This window comes from Oncorhynchus clarkii, chromosome 18 (genome assembly GCF_045791955.1).
Source record: "Oncorhynchus clarkii lewisi isolate Uvic-CL-2024 chromosome 18, UVic_Ocla_1.0, whole genome shotgun sequence".
In the NCBI taxonomy this organism is placed as follows: Eukaryota; Metazoa; Chordata; class Actinopteri; order Salmoniformes; family Salmonidae; genus Oncorhynchus; species Oncorhynchus clarkii.
Genome location: NC_092164.1, coordinates 33430078 through 33450005, shown reverse-complemented (window position 1 = coordinate 33450005; position 19928 = coordinate 33430078). Strand labels below are relative to the sequence as shown.

Genomic DNA, 19928 nt, shown 5'->3' with positions numbered 1-19928 from the left:
CATCCCAAACTTCTGTCAATTGATTTTGAGTCACCAGATCTGAAAGGCAGTCAAAAGGATTGTTAATACAGCGATCTAAAGATAATAAGCTTATTGGCAAAAAAACATGACTTAGACTAAGGCAGGAAAGAAAGATTACAAACGGCCACATTTTAAAAAAAAACAGAAATGTAAAATCAGTGCCTGAAAAACTAGTTCACCTTTCATTTCACATTAAAAAACAAACAAAAATGATCATATAGAAAATGTATAGTAAAATATTGTCGCAATCTGACAAAAACCTTTAACTCCGTTTTTGACTATTTTTATTATACAATTATTGAAAGCAGTAACTTCCCTCGATGTACATTTCAAGACTAGGGCCAAGAAAGTGTATTCAAAATAGCCTGATGTCTCATAATTGTATTCTCGTTAATGGGAAATAAGGTATTTTTTTCCTGAACATGTTTTCATCAGATAGTGACGATATAAACATGACTAAAGAGTCAAGGCATGTTGGACCAATACTATTTCTATATTGTCAACATAAAGTCTATAAATTCCATTGAGCAGCAAGTTTTCCAATATTAGTCACTGTAGGAGGTACTAAGGCGTAGCAGATTTTTATTATTTTCTTTATTCCTTCCGAAGCTGAAATCACAAAAACCCCTGGTGTCTCAGTCATGATGTGTTTAGTAGGCTAACTTAGGTCGCATTTACATTTTCAGACTTAGCACTGGTGTTTTGGCCTAAAGACAGAGGCTTCAACATTACCGAAATGTTTTAGATAGCAAGATAACATTTAAATGTTATCTGAAGGAAGGCTAACATTTGGCATTGCATTTGGAATGGTTAATAATTTTTAAAAAATGGTCATCAAAAAGGATTCAACACCAAATTACATGGATGATAATACGCAAACAGGAGACGAAGGCATTAGTAGAAAGAAACAATCCCATTGTGTATGGACAAATAATCTGGAGGGAAATAAACAAGTAATTGTTCAGAATTATCAGGGCAACACAAAATAAGCTTCAACTATAATCTCTCTGGAATGATGATTCTGACATGGCAGACATTGACATACCAAGTGACAGACGTAAATATCTCCTAGAACAGGCAAATTCAAAAAAACCTGGACCTCAAAGCCAGTTGATTTCCATTCTTCCCACCTAATCAAGGACTGATTTAGACCTGGGACACCAGGTGAGTGCAGGTGATTATGAGGTAGAACAGACAAACAGCAGTACTCTGGACCTCCAGGCCTGGATTAAAACACTCCTGTACTAGAGCCGTAATAACGATTGGCTACACAACAGTGCATAAGAACAACCCCACTCAGCAGCAAAACCAAATCATATTTTTACTACAGCACTCAGAACAAAATTGTGTATAACAAGTTATATTCAACTGCTCCAATAGTAAATCAAAACTTGAATGTCAATTCATTAAATGGCTGCCCTTGATTTTAGCAATGTGGGAAAAAGTGGACAGCATTTGTATTAAAAAAAAGTACAAGTAGAGGACTAAAATTAAACATTTCAGTCTATGGCTGAAAGTGAATAGCTTCCAGTTACATTTTAAATCCGTCAATGGCACGGATAAAATTATTTACTTGTATTCATTAATTGTTGGTTAGCTCTGGATAGGTATTTGTACATGAGAAACAGTAGTATTAAAACCTGTCTATAGCTAGGTTTCCATCCAAATATTAAAAAACCTGCATTTAAAAAATACTAAATAATTCCACCAGTGGTATGTTTCCACCAAACGGACTTGTTGATAAAAAAGGAGGTGCGCACACAAAATGTACGTTTTCATGTAACAAATAAAAACCTAAAGTACAATGGGTTTCCATCGTATTTTCAAATGCTCTAAACTCTCTGATAGTCGTCACAAAAACTGTTGCGTTAAATAGCAAATGTGCCTACTCTGGTCTTTGTACGTACCAACATTCGGCAGATACAGTGCGGACAGGCTGTGCGGGTAGGCTAGTCCACATGAGATGATTATGAATAAGAGCGAGAATCTGTTAATTTGTCAAACAACATTCAAGCATCGATCATCATGTCACCAGAATAAGATAAAGTATCAAGATCACCTTGCACTTTCACCATCCTGTGAAGTTCATCATTTATAGCCTAATTTATCATTTGTAGCCTAATGAACTGCACGGTTTCTCCAAGATGTAGTGGGAGGACCACACACCATTCCATCACAAGTTGACTTCGATATGATGATTGTCAATATTTGCCATTTCTCGCATTATTAATTTTAGACACAAAGATCCCACCTTGTCGAACTAGGAAATGATCGGTCAGCATTTATAAAATTGTACCGACCTGTCCTGTTTCCATCACAGCTGTCATGATTTTTGTTTTAAATGATATGACTTTAAAATCACATGAAAGCTGTGGATGGAAACATGTTTTTTGAGTTTCATAGGGCCACTTTCCAAGTCAAAGATTAAGCCCTGTCCAGGACTCTCTGCATTCTCTGGAGATTCTCCGTTGAGCATGCTTTTTAGTCGAGGACTGGGCTTCTGTCTGAAACTGGCCATTAATGTGTTTGTTTCTTACTCCTAAGGCCTGGGGACAGCCAAACTGGATGAATTTGTGTTATTATTTCAGTCCCTGATTAAACAAGTCTTGTCACATGATTTAGTGGAAAAACATACCGGTAATAGCAGCTCCTTCAGCAAACCAAGAAACTAGATCAATCATTTTAAAAATCCCCTGCGGCACTGCATCACAGGCACTTACATCCCCTTAACCAGGACACAGCAACTCAATGCTCCCATTACCCCTGGAATGCCTTTCCTCAGCCCTTACAGAACCCCCCCATCAACCCTTCTGGGCCTGGAAAGGGTGTTCCATCTTCCATCCCTGACGAGATCACCCAGCTGTGGTTCCTGGTGCCTAACTAACTGCAGTTGTCCACACAGTCCTCAGACCTTGCAAATATGTGGTAAATGCTGACCAGGGGGAACATGGAGAGGGCTCCTATCAGTGAGCCAGCCTGGATGAAGACACCGCACCACAGCAGAGCAGCATGGCCAGCCTCGTGGAGCAGCGTCCCTATAACTACCTTCAGGTAAGAGAAGAGACCAGTGAAGATGATCCAGGACACCACCTGTGTAGAAACAGAGAAGTGTCCGCGTGGAAATCGTTCGGGATACAGATACTCTTAAATCTGCTAAACATTGTGTTGATCACACCAGACCTGGGTGTTATTTTCATTATTTTAATTACTTTCATATACATTTTAAAGTAAGCATTTGGATTTTTGTTCTTTGAAAATATAAATATTGGAATGTATTTTGGTATGCATTTACAAATACACTTGGAAAGTATTGGCATGTATTTTCAAATGCAAATATTAAAATAATAATAAACAATTATTTGAAAATAGTTTCAAATAACAGGTTATTTATAGAGAATTAAATTTTAAAAATACTTTAAAATTGTTCAAATAAAAGTAGTTGATTTGGCAACACATTATTTGAAAGCACTCAAATACACAGAACATAAGTATTTAAATGACAAATAGTTAATACACATGTATTGGAACTCAGTTCTGGATTACACCTAATCTAAATCGATCTTAAAATTTCCTCATTACACACTACACAAAACATTGGCAACCCAGGAAGTGAATGCACTTCAAGACAAAAAGTGATTTCATTATTAATAGTAGCCTCAATCAATGTTGTAGGGAACAAGGTCCACAATGATAGCACTGACGGGCCTAGTAGTTAATAGATGATGGTTGAAATGACTTACCACCAAGGATACACCAGCAGGGCTCCCCAAGAGAGGAGGACAGGGGCTGAGCACTGCCAGAGCCATGAGGTAGGCTGCAAAGACCCCCCCTGCTACAGACATGAAACCAAGACCCACAGATGACCTGCAACAGAGGGGGAAAACACACCCACAAGTAAGATCTCCTGACTCAACATTAATAAACCATGTACAATTATTCCAAACCATATCTAGGCCTAGTGTCTGTCCATACTTACATTATAATATTCATACATCAATATATTTCTATCAATCAATTACTGTACATGAGGGTGCAACACACAACTGTGGTATAGGCCTACACACTAATCATGCAGTCGAACTCAGTCATATCCACTCACCTGCAAAGGACAAACATGGCCACAAAGCAGGCCAGTGGGTTTGCAATGTTGCCAAGGACCACAGAGAGGTGATAGGTCATGGTGCCGTAGGGCAGACAGGAGAAGCTCTGGACAGAGGGAAGGACTCCGTTGGTCAGGGCGTTGGACACACCTAGTAGCACCAGCAGGTAGATGTTGCGGGGCGTCCAGAAGGTTTGGACCGGGGATGCTTTCTCCAACTCCACCTGGTCCTCAGACAACAGTGTTCCTCCATTCTGGAGCGGGTGGGTCTCCTCCCCATTTTCCTTTGTCGTCACCACTTCAGGCTCTGGGGTCTCCTGTGATGCTGGCTCTGTTATTTTTCTACGCGTCAACGCCATGAAGCAGAGGGCTGAGATTGTCAGCATTACAAACAGGAACCAAAAGAAGTCCTGGGCAGGGAAGTTCTCATCCAGGTAGTGTGCCTGTACCGTGCCATTGTTCAATTTGCACTCCAATTTCCCCACACCCTGCCCCAAAGCCACAACACATGGGAACAGGGCACTGAGCCCCTGGCCAACAAAGAATGTGCGGATGTATTGAGGGGGGTAGCGGAACATGAAGGGCAAGAAGGTGACATTGGATGTACAGCAAACCAGAGCCAAAACGAACGTGAGCAGCAGATATGGTACGGATCTCACTTCCCCTGCCACAGTGGCCACCTGTGACCAAAAGATGGCTAGGAAGATTGATGCCACCACTGCTAGAACCTGGATACTGTGGATGACCAGGCGCTCGTTTAACTGTCCTGGGGCACAGTGATGCATTATGGTCACAGCAATCGGACCTATATTCCCAAAGGCTATCAGTACTGACAGATAGACTGGCAGGCTCCACCCTGCATATATAAAACAATGGTCAGTGTCAATCAGAATACACTGCCGGATTAAGCTACTGTCTTTTAGCCTAGACTTCATGCAACAGTGCCTGTACTCAATAGTAATACTGTGAAAGGACAAAACAGTATTTCTTATAGAATGGTATAAACGAAGAAGGTATGACAACGAAAGAATATCAAAAAAGAAAACATGTTTGTAATCAGATACTGACCTTCAGGCAGAACTCTGACAACCACGGGTAGCTCAACCCAGAGACAGTTTACGGAAATCCAGGAACCCATACCGAAAAGAGCCACAAGGACGTGAGTAAAAGCGGCACTGTTCCACCAAGTACCCGCCATTTAGCCTCTCTGACGAAGAAGACAGACAAAATGTACGTTATGTATCGTTTGAAAAGTGGGGCCGATGTCTTATGGGCACGTGCCCTTTCTTATTAAAATGTCAGCCAGAAGGATGTTCGAGTTGAGTAAATGCGTCCGCAGCCTATGATTTGTGGCGTGTTATGTGAAGAGTAGATTCTCCTCCCCTTACCATGTAGCCATTCAGAGAGCTTCTAGGGATTGTGAAGGCGGGCATTCCTGCACTTCAGAGGCTAAATACAGTGCATGCGATTTAGTTCAACGCGCATGGCACCGGAGAAGTGCGGCACATTTCCCTAGGCAGAGTGAACACTGGTCCACCCGCTCGGTGCTTCGATTTAGTGTGCTGGTGTGAATATCGAGTGCACTGATACTTATTAGAGTTACTCAACAAGATCTGATCGATCATTTATAAATGCAATTGTATTGTAGTACGGTCTACATAAATGCACTGACATAATTGACTACAACTGCATTCCCTTCACCTTCCCAATACACCGTCTAACAAATAAATAATTTCATAATAATGAACTCATTGACCTACTGGGCTATATAACCACATAAACAAACCCTTCAGAATGTCCAGTGATCCCTATAATAATATTCAGAACTGAGAGTTGATTCAGTAAAAGTGGCAATCTGCGTTTGGTGCATCGATGTGAGTTAAATGAATGATAGCCATTGATTCTTGAATAATTTTACCTAATAATGCCTCATGACCTTAGTTCAACTGTCCTACCCCATCAGAACCCACAATAAGCTTGTTTTACTCCGTTTGTAAACAATATAATTTTAAACATGACTAAAACTATCATTTTGATCTCATGCGTGGTCAGTCTGTATCCACAGCGCACTATGAATTTGATTGTGGTTACATTACTCCAGCCCCATCCCTCAGCATTTTTCCAAAACAGTGGCAGGTTGTGCTTTGTTCATATCTAAACAGCAGATTACCCAGTGTGACATAAAGAGGAAAACAAATTGAATACAGACACCCACTGTGCACCCTCTAAAGAATGTTTAAATGTTCATTCAATACTTTTAAATAGTCCAATATAGGTTGCATAAAAGATAAATGGCATCTCAGTGTAAAACCGTCAAACCTTACCCCTGGAAATTGTGGCCTGATATATTTTTTTTCTTCCACAATGTTGATTTTTGGGGCAGTAACTCCCAGCACCACAAACAAGATAAGCTTGGTAGTGTGTGTGAGTTAACTATTCTATTAAGTTATAGTGTGGTAGACAGAACAAATGTAATATGTTTTTGCTCATCTTTATCAAGGGTGCCAATAATAATGGACCTGACCGTATGTGCATGTATATCAATTAACACTGTGACAAAAGGGAAAGTATACAAAACTTTATTATATTGCATTCCATCCTCTCTTTCCAGGTACAAAATATACATCTAGGTGAAATCATACAAAAACAATTTCACATCACATTTGATTAGAATCCAAACAGAATTATTGATGATTTATAAAAATAAATTGAGGGGGGGAAATAGAAAACATGTCACTTACAGGAGTTGCAACACACGTGATAATGTCTGTTCAGATTAAACATCAAACATATGTTTTTACCATCATAAAATTGTCTTGAACACACATTTCCCACAAAAAAAAACGTCCCTGCCTAAAATGGCAAAGGGCATATAGGACCAACCAATACAATTGGTGTGGGTGACGTATTGGTCATGTACCATTTACAAAGAGCAATGACAGTCATCAGCTATCAATAAGCTCTGTCAAACTCAGGGAAGTTGCTTTACTTGCTTCTGCTCCAATATTGGGGACATATCAAGCTGGCCTCAACGAACGAGATTCGGGCGAAGCTAGGCTGTGTGTTATGGTTCTGGATGGCCAGATAGCTAGCAACAATGACAAGAAACTCATGTGGTGAATTGTAAGCTCGTTTGATCTCATTCTTGATACCATACCATGCCTTGTTTTGAGGTGTTTTGACTGATGTCTAATATATGCTAATATGGCTAAAATGTTCTACCTAGCAGGCGAACCAAAAACTCTAACTAATGTATTTGAGAGACAAGTGCTCACTGGGAGTCTTTGTTTTCAATAAACATAAGAGACAAAATATAGTTTACATGTTATCAACAGTCTAAGAAAACCATCTGCTTTTCCCCATAGTTACGCATGTGTCAGTTTTGATGCTAACTTCCTACAATATCTATTGAAATTCATCAAAGTTACCTCTGTAGCTCTGGTAGGAAACAATGTTTTTGTTTCCACCCAAGTCAATACTTCTTTGACCCTTTCCCAAAATCCCTTTGTTGCCTTCATAGTCAACATTCTGTCCAGATTGAGCATCAGCAGGGGTTAAAGTGACAGTGTCATGCTCGCTCTGTTGTTCATTGTCCTCATTGGCATGCTCATTCTCTTGTACAGAGGCTGAGACATCATCCAAACTACACACGTCGCCAGGCAACACACTTTTCAGCTTAGAGATCATGTCTGCGAGTGAAAAACCAATATGATTCAAGCTTGCGTCTCTGGAGTCCAGGACCAGTTTTTGGTAAGTGATCTCACAGCGGATTGCTTCGCGCTTTTGAGCATGGCTTGTCCCATCTAATCGGGCCAATAGCCTGTCTACATCTTGCTCACAGGTGCAAGGTCCTCCGTTTTTTGCAACAGCAGCAATGACCGTGTTTCTGTTTGTTTCGTCTTGCTGGTCCCTTGTCAATGAACCAGGATATTTTCTCGGACGTCCTACTGGCCTCTTCTGGGTCTTGCTTTGGTCAAGATACTTTTTCTTGGAAGGAGGAGAGTACTCTTCTCTTGGAACAGTGTCGGATGTTGCCCTCTCTGCATTTGTTGCACCAGCAGGAGAACCACTTTCAGATGGAATAGAGTGGCCCTCTGGTTCTTCGTATGTACTTGATGCAAGGTTCATAAGTCGATCTGGCCTCTTCCTTTTGTATGGGTAGGCATGACCAAAGGGGTATTCGGCCATCAAGACGCAAAATGTGCAAGTTGTCAGCTGTGTGGAAATTTCCAGAGGGGGGTTGTGACAATGTGCGCCTCCAGGCAAAAAATCACTCAGATTGACCTCAGTGACAGCCGCGATTACTTTCACCATCTTCTGCAGACAGACCCTTATTAGGTCAACATGGATGTGTCCCGTGCCAGTTGTGAAGTATGAAAAAACCCCATCAAAGGTCTTCTCTTGCAGAGGCAACTGGAGAAACACATTTGCAATGGTATCTGGCTCAAGGAGGGCTGAGGCATCCTTAGCCCACTCAAGCAGTTTTTGGTAGAGGCAGAGTATATACTGGCTAAAAAGTGAGTACTCTCCTCCGCTCTTCAGAAGTTGCCAGTAAGGCCCCAGGATTTTGCAGTAAACAATGGCGAGAACGCATACAAGTGACTGTATGACGTCATCATTGGCATCATCAGTAACACTCTCCAGAATGACATTGGGGCATTCATCGTTGTTCAGTAAGAGCAGGTCGGAAAAGAAAAGGGCAATCTCACCATGATGGTGAATGAGACCCGCTGCTGCCTCAAAGTAGTTATTAAATCGGTTTGAGCGGTTGACTGTTAGTTTGGAGGGATTGTTCTTCTCTTCACAGAAAGCTATCCAGTGTTTTCTGTAGTTTTGCTTTGATGCAGCACGAGGACTCAAGACATCACAGGCCATGTGGATGTAGCGTGATGTAGAACTTTCAGAAAAGTTCACAAATCTTCGGAATTTTGGGTTCCTGTCACGGCCTAGTTTTTCTCCAGTAGACTGCATGATCTCATTTTCGAAGCTCATCATCTGCTGTTCAATTGCGTCATGAATGTCAACAAGAAAATGGGCATTGTAGTGTAGAAAATGCAAGGGTGATGCCATGGAATGTTGATCTTTAAGAGACGCAACTTTCTCTTCAAAGAATTTCATTGCTACATTTTCTTTACATGTTAGTGTGTACTGGTTTTTGAGAAGATCAAGGGAAACTTGTTTGGAAGCATCAGTTTTTCCACCATACACACTTGACAGTTTTTGGACAGAGAGCATAGCGATGTCAAGCAGTGTGAGGGCTTCTCCTTTGCTTGCATCAGGATTCTCTATCAAATTGAGCGAGTTTTGGTTCATTGCATGAGGACTTTCTTCATTTGGAGACTCGTATTCTTCTTTCACTTTCACCTGAGAGTAAGGTTCCCATACACTCTCTTCGTTTGGTGTTATGGCAAAAGTCTCATTTTCTTCTTTGAAGACTTTCACCACTGGCGTATCAAGTTGTGACAAAAAGCCTCTTTTCTTTCTTCCTCTTTTGCCTGATTTCTTTCCGTCAGTTGGGTCTTTAACAAGTTCAAATGGACTTTGAAGGAAGGTTTCCATCTGAGCATTTCTTCTATGTCTGGTTGTTTGGTAATTGCGGTAATGTAGTCTGAATTTTTTTAGCTTTGCCTGAAGGATTTTGCTAGCTTTCTGGATGTTACCATCACTACAGAACTCTGGGTCAAATTGACGTAACCAAGACACCAAGACAATGGGGTCAATTTTCTCCCTGATGACAAAGTTACTCAACTCAAGTATTAAACCATTTGTGACCTCAATAGACTCTGCTTGCTCAGAAAAATCTGTAATTTCCAAAAGATCAGCTCTACCAACTCCAATGCTGTCACATATTGGGCCAACAAATTCAAAGTTAACATTTGACTCAAGGAAGGCTTGTCTTGCATCTCCACTCAAACTTAAAGTTGTTGCAATGCCTCTTTCAATCAGACAACGGAAATCTGCAGACTGATACATTGGGAAAATCTTTTGAAGCCAGTCTACCACTGCCCCCCAGGAGAGTTGGTTGTCTTCTCTCAGAAGTCCCACTTGGATCAGAAGTCTGTTTTTACATGGTTTTTCATTTAGATTCAATGTTTCCCCAGTCTGAGATCCAAAGTAGTCTGCAGCAAGCGTATCGAAGTTGTCATCCCCTGAAAGAAATTGATTTATATTAGAACAGAAAGTAATAACATACAGATTCTAAAAGATAGTTCTTTAAAGTGGTGGTTCACTCCAAAATCAAAGATCGTAAGACATAGGGGTGGGCGATTTGGCCTGCATTTATCAGTGTTCTGCAAAGCTGAACTTCATGAGAATACACTGAAAGTAACCAGGAAGTAGTGACTTCCCCCTCAGACTTGTAATTGTTCAACTTTAGTACTTTTTTTGAATGGATCTTTAAATTAGCAAAAACGTAGCGCAGTGGCCTAAATGCACAAAAGCTTCATAAAAAGGCATCTGGTAGAAGTACATTCATCCACAAACACATTATATACACTACCGGTCAAAAGTTTTAGAACACCTACTCATTCAACGTTTTTTCTTTATTTTTTTACTATTTTCTACATTGTAGAATAATAGTGAAGACATCAAAACTATTAACTAACTCATGGAATCATGTAGTAAAATAAATCAAAATATATTTCATATTTGAGCGGGTGTTGAGCGTTCGTCAGTTATTCTGCGTTCTGGCACAATCAGACAAGAGTGCTCTGAAATCTGAGTAGATAGCCAGAGCGAATTTACCAGCTACGTCTATCAACAGTTGTCACAGTGACATCAACATGCTATTGAAATAGTTACTTGCATAGTGAAGTATTTTGTTTAGACATGTAGCTAGCTAGCTAAACAATGAACCATAATCCCAACTCATAACATTACCCTGTATGAATCTGCAGGTAGCTAACCAACCAGGTTCAATGTTAGCTAGCTAACATTAGGCTATAACTAGCAATGCAAATGGCTCTGAGCTAGCCAGTCAGCTAACATTAGCTAGCTAGCTAACATTACACTAACTTGAAATGAAAATGAATGACAAAATTATAAACATGTAATATCTGATATTGTTGCTAGCTAGACTATTTTACATGGATGGACGCTTCACCCTCTGTCACAGATGCCATGGTTGCCCTTAGTTTGAAGATGTTATCCAGAGACGTGTTTTATACAACAGCTTTCTGCGTGTTCTCTTTTCGACTCAGTCTTCATATTTGCAATCAAACTCCAGAATTTTCTCCATCTCCTTAGTATCATACTCTAATTCCAATGATTTCAAAACTCAGTCCTCCAGTAAGTGAAGAGCAACACTTATTCAGTTCTACTACATATCTTTCAAAAAAGCTGCATTAAAAAGGTACACATACTGACCATTTCATGACTATAGACAGAAGCATGCTACATGGCAGAACCATCCGAACTCATCTCTCAGCATGTCCAGCCAATCATGGCTAGCGGGAAGGTTGTCTTTTTCCATGGCTAAACCAACTTGGCTCATAATTTAATACAATACAATAATACAGGTATCTTATTAAGGCACATGAAAGTTCACAAGTTCCAGAAGGCGTTTCTGCCAAAAATCAGATTCTGTTAATGACATACGCCTAGTTTCCTGAAACAAGTCACTGATACACACAACCGTGTTTTCATGAATTTGATGGTAAAATCCTGGCAGCCCATTCAAATCAGCAAGGGAAACTAAGCAAAGAAGAATTGGCCGTCACATTCACAGCTAATTATCAGTTAAACAAAGCACGACCACCAATCAGAAGAGGGTCTCATTAGCTATCTTTGACACAGTGCTGGATAGGCTACAACAAACAGTGCCGTTTTGAATGCTGTTCAGAAGATTCAATAAGTGATCTCAAAGGTGGTCTCGTGTCAAGAGAAGTCCACGTCCCACTCCATCTGTGGTTGATCCAGCACAAACCTTTCCTATTTGTTTGAAGAACAGCTTGAGCTACAAACTTGATGGACTACTATTGAGGTTTTAAACAGGCTGACACATTTTGATTTTGGAGAGAACTATCATCTTAATATAGTTAAGTACGTGATCAGTTATTAACTGGAGCCTATAAGACTTGTAAAAAAATACTTCACTTGCTTTGAGGATTAGCTATAATAATTTGATTAATTTAAAATAGTACATAAACTATATGCATCATGACATTGGACATTAAACTATTGCAATATTGTGCAACTGCAGTCCGCAATTAGGGGTTTTCCTGCATGTCGCCCCCGTCCCTTATTCTGCGGGGTTTATAGGCGGCTGGCATTCAACTTTATAGTGCATTAACGCCACCTACTTTCCTGGAGCGCCCCCGCCTGTCCTAGTTTAAAAATTGACCAATACAAGTACTAAGGGGGATTCCTGCTTATCCAGTAATGCACCGAATTGCAGGCCGCAATTGCACATGTAGTTTGTATTTAGCTAGATAAATCCATACTCACTCAGATCAGCATCAATACTGGCAGCATTTGGACCGCTCAGAGTAAAGTCCTGTTCTTCCTCCATGATATCTCAAGAATGATTTGGAGGCAGCTATACAAACATCTGGAGGAAAACCGAGGTAACTGTCACCTTTCTATGTAGTCGTGAATATGAGCTCGGTCAAACGAGCAACATGGTTACTAGATAAGCTAACTACACACACGCCTGTTGACTAAGCTAACTGACTAGCTACCAAACAATGCTAGCGCTACACGCTAAAGGGGCAATAGCATGGGCTCACCTACTTAGCTGTAACTATATCGTTAACTATGAAAATAGCTTTATATAAAATAAGGAAAAAGCTAGTTGGCTAACGCGCTAGGCTACATACAGATAACGGTTAGCTAGCTAACGTTACCTTGAAAGATATGTGCGATTGTATTATTTTATATGAACGAGAACAGATTTTTCGGAATATCGACACTGCACTTCAAGCATACACTTTAGGACAAAACCGCTTACCGCGTATCTCCTTTTTAATTTTAATACTTGGGCGGCAGACTCGTCAATTTTTTTCCATGAGTTTCAGACGCAATGCTAGTAACAGCTGCTGTGTTTCCCCTCCACAGAGTTAGCTAGGGATATCCTTCCTATGCATGATGGCGTATGTGAAGCAGTGTCTTCTTCGATGAGGTTTAACGGCGGTCAGCATCCAATATGCTGCGTTACTGCCACCTACTAGACTGCAAGTCGATTTGTTAATAACCAGGAGGTTAAGAATACAAACAAGTTATAAATACAAAACAGAAGAAAATAGTAAGGTAAAGTCCCACATCAAACTCCCTTATACTTTGCTTGAAAAATAAACAAATACCCTACCATAACAATACTCACAACAAAAAAATAACCCCACTATTTAAATCTATTTAGTCCTACCTCAGGCCAACAACCTGAAAGGATGGGACACCACCACTTAAAACACCCTGAAACTCTTCTGATGTCAAGTCTAGCACACCCAAATACCTCTCCGCAGCTGCCACCACAACCTCAATTTCCTGCAATTTACGTTCCATCCCTGCAGTACAATTGATAACCATCGCTATAAATGTTAAAAATCCAATCATACTGACACATATCACTTTTTGGTTTATCGCGCTGTACTGGTACAGATCTACTACTCACACCACTCTTCTCAGGATCCATCCCCCTTGACCTATCTTCCTATACTTTCTTCACTGCCTCAGCATAGGACAACTTCTGCACTACTCTAACCCTGGAAACCTCAACCTGCCTCTCTCGCACATTTCTGATCCCCAGCCCCATGGGTACCCCTACAATTAACACGTACCACTACTTTCCCCAATGCTACACATTCCTTTGTCTCATGCCCTTCGACACACTTCTCACACCTAGGAACCTCCCTCCTACACACTGCTGCCACATGCCCATAAGCTTTACACCTGCAACAACGTAATGTAATCGGCACAAAAGCTCATACAGGATAACTTACAGTTAAAGTCGGAAGTTTACATACACTTAAGTTGGAGTCATTAAACTCGTTTTTCAACCACTCCACAAATTTGTTGCTAACAAACTATAGTTTTGGGAAGTCGGTTAGGACATCTACTTTGTGCATGACACAAGTACATTTTCCAACAATTGTTTACAGACAGATTATTTCACTTATAATTCACTGTATCACAATTCCAGTGGGTCAGAAGTTTACATACACTAAGTTGACTGTGCCTATAAACAGCTTGGAAAATTCCAGAAAATGATGTCATGGCTTTAGAAGATTCTGATAGGCTAATTGACATAATTTGAGTCAATTGGAGGTGTACCTGTGGATGTATTTCAAGGATGTCCTTCAAACTCAGTGCCTCTTTGCTTGACATGAGAAAATCAAAAGAAATCAGCCAAGACCTCAGAAAAACAATTGTAGACCTCCACAAGTCTGGTTCATCCTTGGGAGCAATTTCCAAACAAGGTACCATGTTCATCTGTACAAACAATAGTACGCAAGTATAAACACCATGGGACCACGCAGCCGTCATACCGCTCAGGAAGGAGACGCGTTCTGTCTCCTAGAGATGAATGTACTTTGGTGCGAAAAGTGAAAATAAATCCCAGAACAACTGCAAAGGACCTTGTGAAGATGCTGGAGGAAACGGGTACAAAAGTATCTATATCCACAGTTAAACGAGTCCTATATCGACATAACCTGAAAGGCCACTCAGCAAGGAAGAAGCAACTGCTCCAAAACCGCCATAAAAAAATTCAGACTACGGTTTGCAACTGCACATGGGGACAAAGATTGTACTTTTTGGAGAAATGTCCTCTGGTCTGATGAAACGAAAATAGAACTGTTTGGCCATAATGACCATTGTTATGTTTGAAGGAAAAGGGGGAGGCTTGCAAGTCAAAGAACACCATCCCAACCGTGAAGCACGGGGGTGGCAGCATAATGTTGTGGGGGTGCTTTGCTGCAGGAGGGACTGGTGCACTTGACAAAATAGATGGCATCAAGAGGGAGGAAAATATGTGTATATATTGAAGCAACATCTCAAAACATCTTAAAGCTTGGTCGCAAATGGGTCTTCCAAATGGACAATGACCCCCAAGCATACTTCCAAAGTTGTGGCAAAATGGCTAAAGGACAACAAAGTCAAGGTATTGGAGTGGCCATCACAAAGCCCTGACCTCGATAGAACATTTGTGGGCAGAACTGAAAAAGCGTGTGCGAGCAAGGAGGCTTACAAACCTGACTCATTTACACCAGCTCTGTCAGGAGGAATGGGCCAAAATTCACCCAACTTATTGTGGGACACTTGTGGAAGGCTACCTGAAGCATTTGACCGAAGTTAAACAATTTAAAGGCCATGCTACCAAATACTAATTGAGTGTATGTAAACTTCTGACCCACTGGGAATGTGATGAAAGAAATAAAAGCTTAAATAACTCAGTCTCTCTACTATTATTCTGACATTTCACATTGTTAAAATAAAGTGGTGATCCTAACTGACCCAAGACAGGGGATTTTTACTTGGATTAAATGTCAGGAATTGTGAAAAACTGAGTTTAAATGTATTTGGCTAAGGTGTATGTAAACTTCCAACTTCAACTGTATATATCCTAACATCATTGTCAAGCAAAGACTCAACATCAAACTCAAAAGAACAGACAATTACTCTTCTGTTTCACCACTCACGCCACCCTGTCTGCATCGCACCAAACGACGAGTGTCACAAACACGGACAGTCTTTCCCTTTGTTGGTCAACTTTTACATTTACTGCTACTCCAGTATTCACTCCTTTCAATGGCACCCTTTTCTAGAGAGCAAAACAATGTTCATTTCTTGCCCCCATTAGTTTAACGCGGAGTGCCTTCTCCCTCTGACCAGCTGAAACACAAACAGTTATCACAAGACCACTTCTGGTTACCCTCACCGATTCCACAGTACCTGATTCTGTTTTCACCCAACCTGAAACCACAAATGGATCAGCCAAAAGGCAAGGGTCCACTTTTTCGCAAAAACTTCACTCCTACTGTTAGACTCATCTTTATCCTAACCCTCAGTGCAACTTCACCATACCTTCCACCTCCAATACTTCGCCCTCATTCACTTCTATTTCTCCTCCAGTCTTCAGCTCACTCTGCTTACACTTTCTACCATTCTTCTTTAACAAACCATGTCCCTTTTTACCGCCATTTTTATCCGACTCAAGCTCACCCTCTTAGACCTCCTCTGCCTCTCTTTTTTCCTCCATTATTCCTTCGTATTCATCTCCTTATGATAATACTGCACTTCTCCTGACAAACATCTTGTTCTTGCCTTCCCAAGGGACACCATTTAACTGGCTATCACAATCTCCGTACAATCAGCACAAACTGAAGCACTGTCTCCTCAGAAACACAAAATAAGCACCAAATTTCATACATTTTCTTAATAAAAGACCCCCACGTAATAGTAGAAACGTGTCAATAACCTGTATTTATTCCTGATATATTACAAATATATTCATTATATATTTTTTCATATTTAAGTGACATTTGTATTAAATGTGGGTTGTAAAATGTTCCACGGTCAAATAAATGGCCACAACGCGAATCACTGTATATGGAGTACATATTGGCTTATAGAGCAAAAACTATTCTGGGTGACACACTCATGCACACTGACACAGATCATGTAGATTACTACTGCCAGTTAGGCCTAATATTTTGGTGGTATATTGTATGTTCATACCTTCTATAGTAGGCTAATCGGGGAATGGGGATTCTGGGGAACATTTAGACACTAGGCTACTTGCAATATATCCTAACAAGTCATTAGATTGGCTTTTAATACATTGGTAAGGCAATAGCCACCTACTAGACCTTTAATCAGTGCTTTTTACTAAACACAAGTCATCATGTTTTACAATAACGGTACATTCGTGGACTGTGTATTTGAATTGTGCTAAAAAATAGCCTACGTTAACGTATGTAGCCTAAGAAACAAGGTTCATGAAATCGATAGCTTGCTAGTAACAAATGACATTCATATTCTGACTATCTCTAAAATCCATGGTAGCAATACATGGTTATAACATCTACAGAAAATACATCAATGCCAATGGGGGCGGTGTTGTCTATATTCAGAGCAACATTCCTGTAAAGCTTAGGATAGTATCTCATGTTAAATGCTGTTGAAGTAATATGGCTACAGGTTCATCTGCCCATTCTTGTGGGAAGCTGCAATGGGTGACCTAAATATTTACTGGCTTTCATCAAGCGGCCCACCGTGTGGTGCAGCGGTCTAAGGCACTGCATCTCAGTGCTAGAGGCGTCACTATAGACCCTGGTTTGGGTTCCAGGCTGTATCACAACCTGCCGTGATTAGGAGTTCCATAGGGCGGCGCGCAATTGGCCCAGCGTCGTCCGGGTTAGGGTTTTGCCCGGCGTAGGCCTTCATTGTAAATAAGAATTTGTTCTTAACTGACTTGCCTAGTTAAATAAAGGTTAAATAAAAAAAAGCTTCAAACTAACCAGTGCCTGCAACCTGTTTCAGGTAATCAGTCAACCTACCAGGGTATTTACAAACAGCACAGGAATGAAATCATCAACATGTATTGATCACATCCATTACTAATGCTGAAGAAATCTGCTTTAAAGCAGTATCCAAATCCATCGGATGCAGTGATCACAATATAGTAGCCATATCTAGGAAAACCAAAGTTCCAAAGGCTGGGCCTAATATAGTGTATAAGAGGTCATACTGTCGTGATGTTGTATTGGTTAATGTGACGACTGTTGCTCATCGAATGATTACAAGTTTTTAATTATGTGATTAACTGAATCAAGCAATTATTAACTCATTAACCTGGGGCACCATGGGAAAACTCGTTTTTATTGAGTTTCTATTTCCCAAATTAACTCAAAGAATATAAGAATATCGATTTTACAACAGCCGCTAATTAACCAGTTGCCTCTATCAGTCTCATAATCTGAACGTCGTATTGCCCTTGCATCTGCACGGACCCGGGTCCCACTAATGAATTCGTACCACACCAATCTTAATTTAATATTTATTTACTAAAAAGCTAAAATGATGATAAAAAATACACATGGACAAAACACATTATAGGCTATTGATTAGAACTTAGTATAACGGGCCAACACACTATGGCGCGTGTTACCCGCAATGGGAATTTCAAAAGAGGTACACGAGAAATATACATTTGGGTGAATTTGTCAGCTATGCTATTCTAACCCTAGCCTTGCCTCAAACTGCCGACCCTATGGGTCAGAGAATATAATGATGTAATTACTGTGGATTCTCTGTTCGATTACGCACTTCTCCTGCGCACCTCCCTGCTCGTCCTCCCGGTGTCAGTGTCCCTTTTGGCCTAGGAGTCTGTTCCCTCACCCCTTTCTCTGGAAGGAGTCTTCTGAGGACAGACAGCTCTGTAGCTCAGAGCTCACAGCATAGGAATGAAAGCCTTTAGATACCACGATTCGATGGGAGATGGAGGCTAGGTGGTTCGACTTGAATTCACCCGCTTAGACACAGCTACTCATCCATAGCTTGGGTAGAAAAGGATTTCTTTGTCCTCAAACTTGCGTTGCATTCTGGGTTGTTTGACTTTTCAGACCCTGCTGCAGGTTTTATACCCTTGGGTCAGAAGTGGGCGTAACCGCCTTGAGGGCAATTCTCTGGACGTACCAAGTTAATGAGGCAAGGCTAGATTTTCTCAAATCCCATTTTAGACAACTAACTTAACATTTCATCTTCTCCAAAACATTCTCTTTGATTTGGATATTTTCCACACAACGTACAATGTGTAAACATCAAACATATATTAGGAAAACCCTTCACATTACAATGTTTTCGTAATAACGTCATCTATTAACCTTTTAATAACAGAACAAAAATTACATACATTTTCATAGTCCACCTATCGTCATGACCACCATTGTGGCTGACGGAAACCATTGTTCCAAAGTCCCTTTATTTCATGTTTAATGTTCTGAGGCTGGTTCTCCATAGTGACAGGACAAAGGAATTTGTCTGTGGCCTGAGATTTACAAGGGGCGTGGGGCCATAAAAAAAAACCCACGTCTTCAGACCCACAGATCTTTCCTCCTCTGTTGTGGTAGCGCATAAAAATAATCTGTCCTCGGTTGCAACACCCACTACCAAGTTCTAAACTGCCCCTGGAAGCAACGTCAGCACTTTTGGATTGGACTTTTGGATTGGTTCTCATATGCAGGCGCAATAACCCCCCCCGTTGACTCGTCAATTTGCACTCTCGTCAAACAATAGCATGGTATATTTTCATTGTAATAGCTACTGTAATAGCTACTGTAAATTGGATATTGCAGTTAGATTAACAATAATTTAAGCTTTCTGTCCATATAAGACATGTCTATGTCCTGGGATTTTTTTGTTGTTAATTACAACGTCATGCTAATCACATTAGCTCACGTTTGCAAAACCGTCCCGCTGGCGATGCCGTAGAGGTTAATTTGTGGATATGATTTCATATGATATGTTACGATTTACAATTTGTATGATATGTTTTCCGAATTTGCAAAATGTACAATATGTTACAAATTTCCAAAACATATGATATTTTAAGAATTCCAATTTGGTTAACGCTAGCTAGCTGGCTGACCTTAGCTAGGCTAGGGGTTAAGGTTTTAATGTTAGGAGTAGGTTAAAGGGTTAAGGTTAGGGGAAGGGTTAGTTAGAAGGGTTAAGGTCAGGGTTATATAACATGATAACAGATAATAGTTGCAAAGTAGCTAAAAGTATTAAGTAGTTCAAGTTGCTAATTAACTAAAATGTTAAAGTTGTCCATGACAAGATTTGAACACGCAACCTTTGGGTTACTAGACGT

At 40.5% G+C, this 19928-nt stretch overlaps 2 protein-coding genes across 3 annotated transcripts in view; one reads left to right on the top strand and one right to left on the bottom strand.

Annotated features, from left to right (window-relative positions):
* Positions 1-302: 302 nt before the first annotated feature.
* LOC139373353 (solute carrier family 52 member 2) lies at positions 303-13235 on the bottom strand. 2 transcript variants are annotated; one of them, XM_071113784.1, is made up of 5 exons: positions 13068-13160; positions 5189-5327; positions 4121-4976; positions 3762-3885; positions 303-3111 (listed from the first exon to the last, which is right to left on the bottom strand). In XM_071113784.1, exons 2-5 carry the CDS (start codon positions 5316-5318, stop codon positions 2902-2904), a joined length of 1320 nt encoding a protein of 439 aa, XP_070969885.1. In that variant the 5' UTR covers positions 5319-5327; positions 13068-13160; the 3' UTR covers positions 303-2901. The 2 variants fall into 2 exon arrangements, with proteins under 2 accessions (XP_070969885.1, XP_070969884.1); XM_071113783.1 differs by lacking the exons at positions 303-3111; positions 3762-3885; positions 4121-4976; positions 5189-5327 and adding exons at positions 6684-10269; positions 12566-12668 and having other exon boundaries at positions 13068-13235.
* The window catches only part of LOC139373354 (F-box and leucine-rich repeat protein 6), a 26480-nt gene continuing 19049 nt past the window's right edge, over positions 12498-19928 (top strand). The window contains exon 1 of the mRNA XM_071113787.1: positions 12498-12684. The gene's annotated coding sequence lies outside the window, so the exon portion shown is untranslated. The remainder of the gene's footprint in view (positions 12685-19928) is intronic.

Coding starts and splice junctions, on each gene's coding strand:
- LOC139373353 (XM_071113783.1), bottom strand. CDS start 12,629: ATGGAGGAAGAACAGGACTTTACTCTGAGCGGTCCAAATGCTGCCAGT. Junction 10,270..12,565: donor CAGTATTGATGCTGATCTGA/GTGAGTATGGAT, acceptor AATTTCTTTCAG/GGGATGACAACTTCGATACG.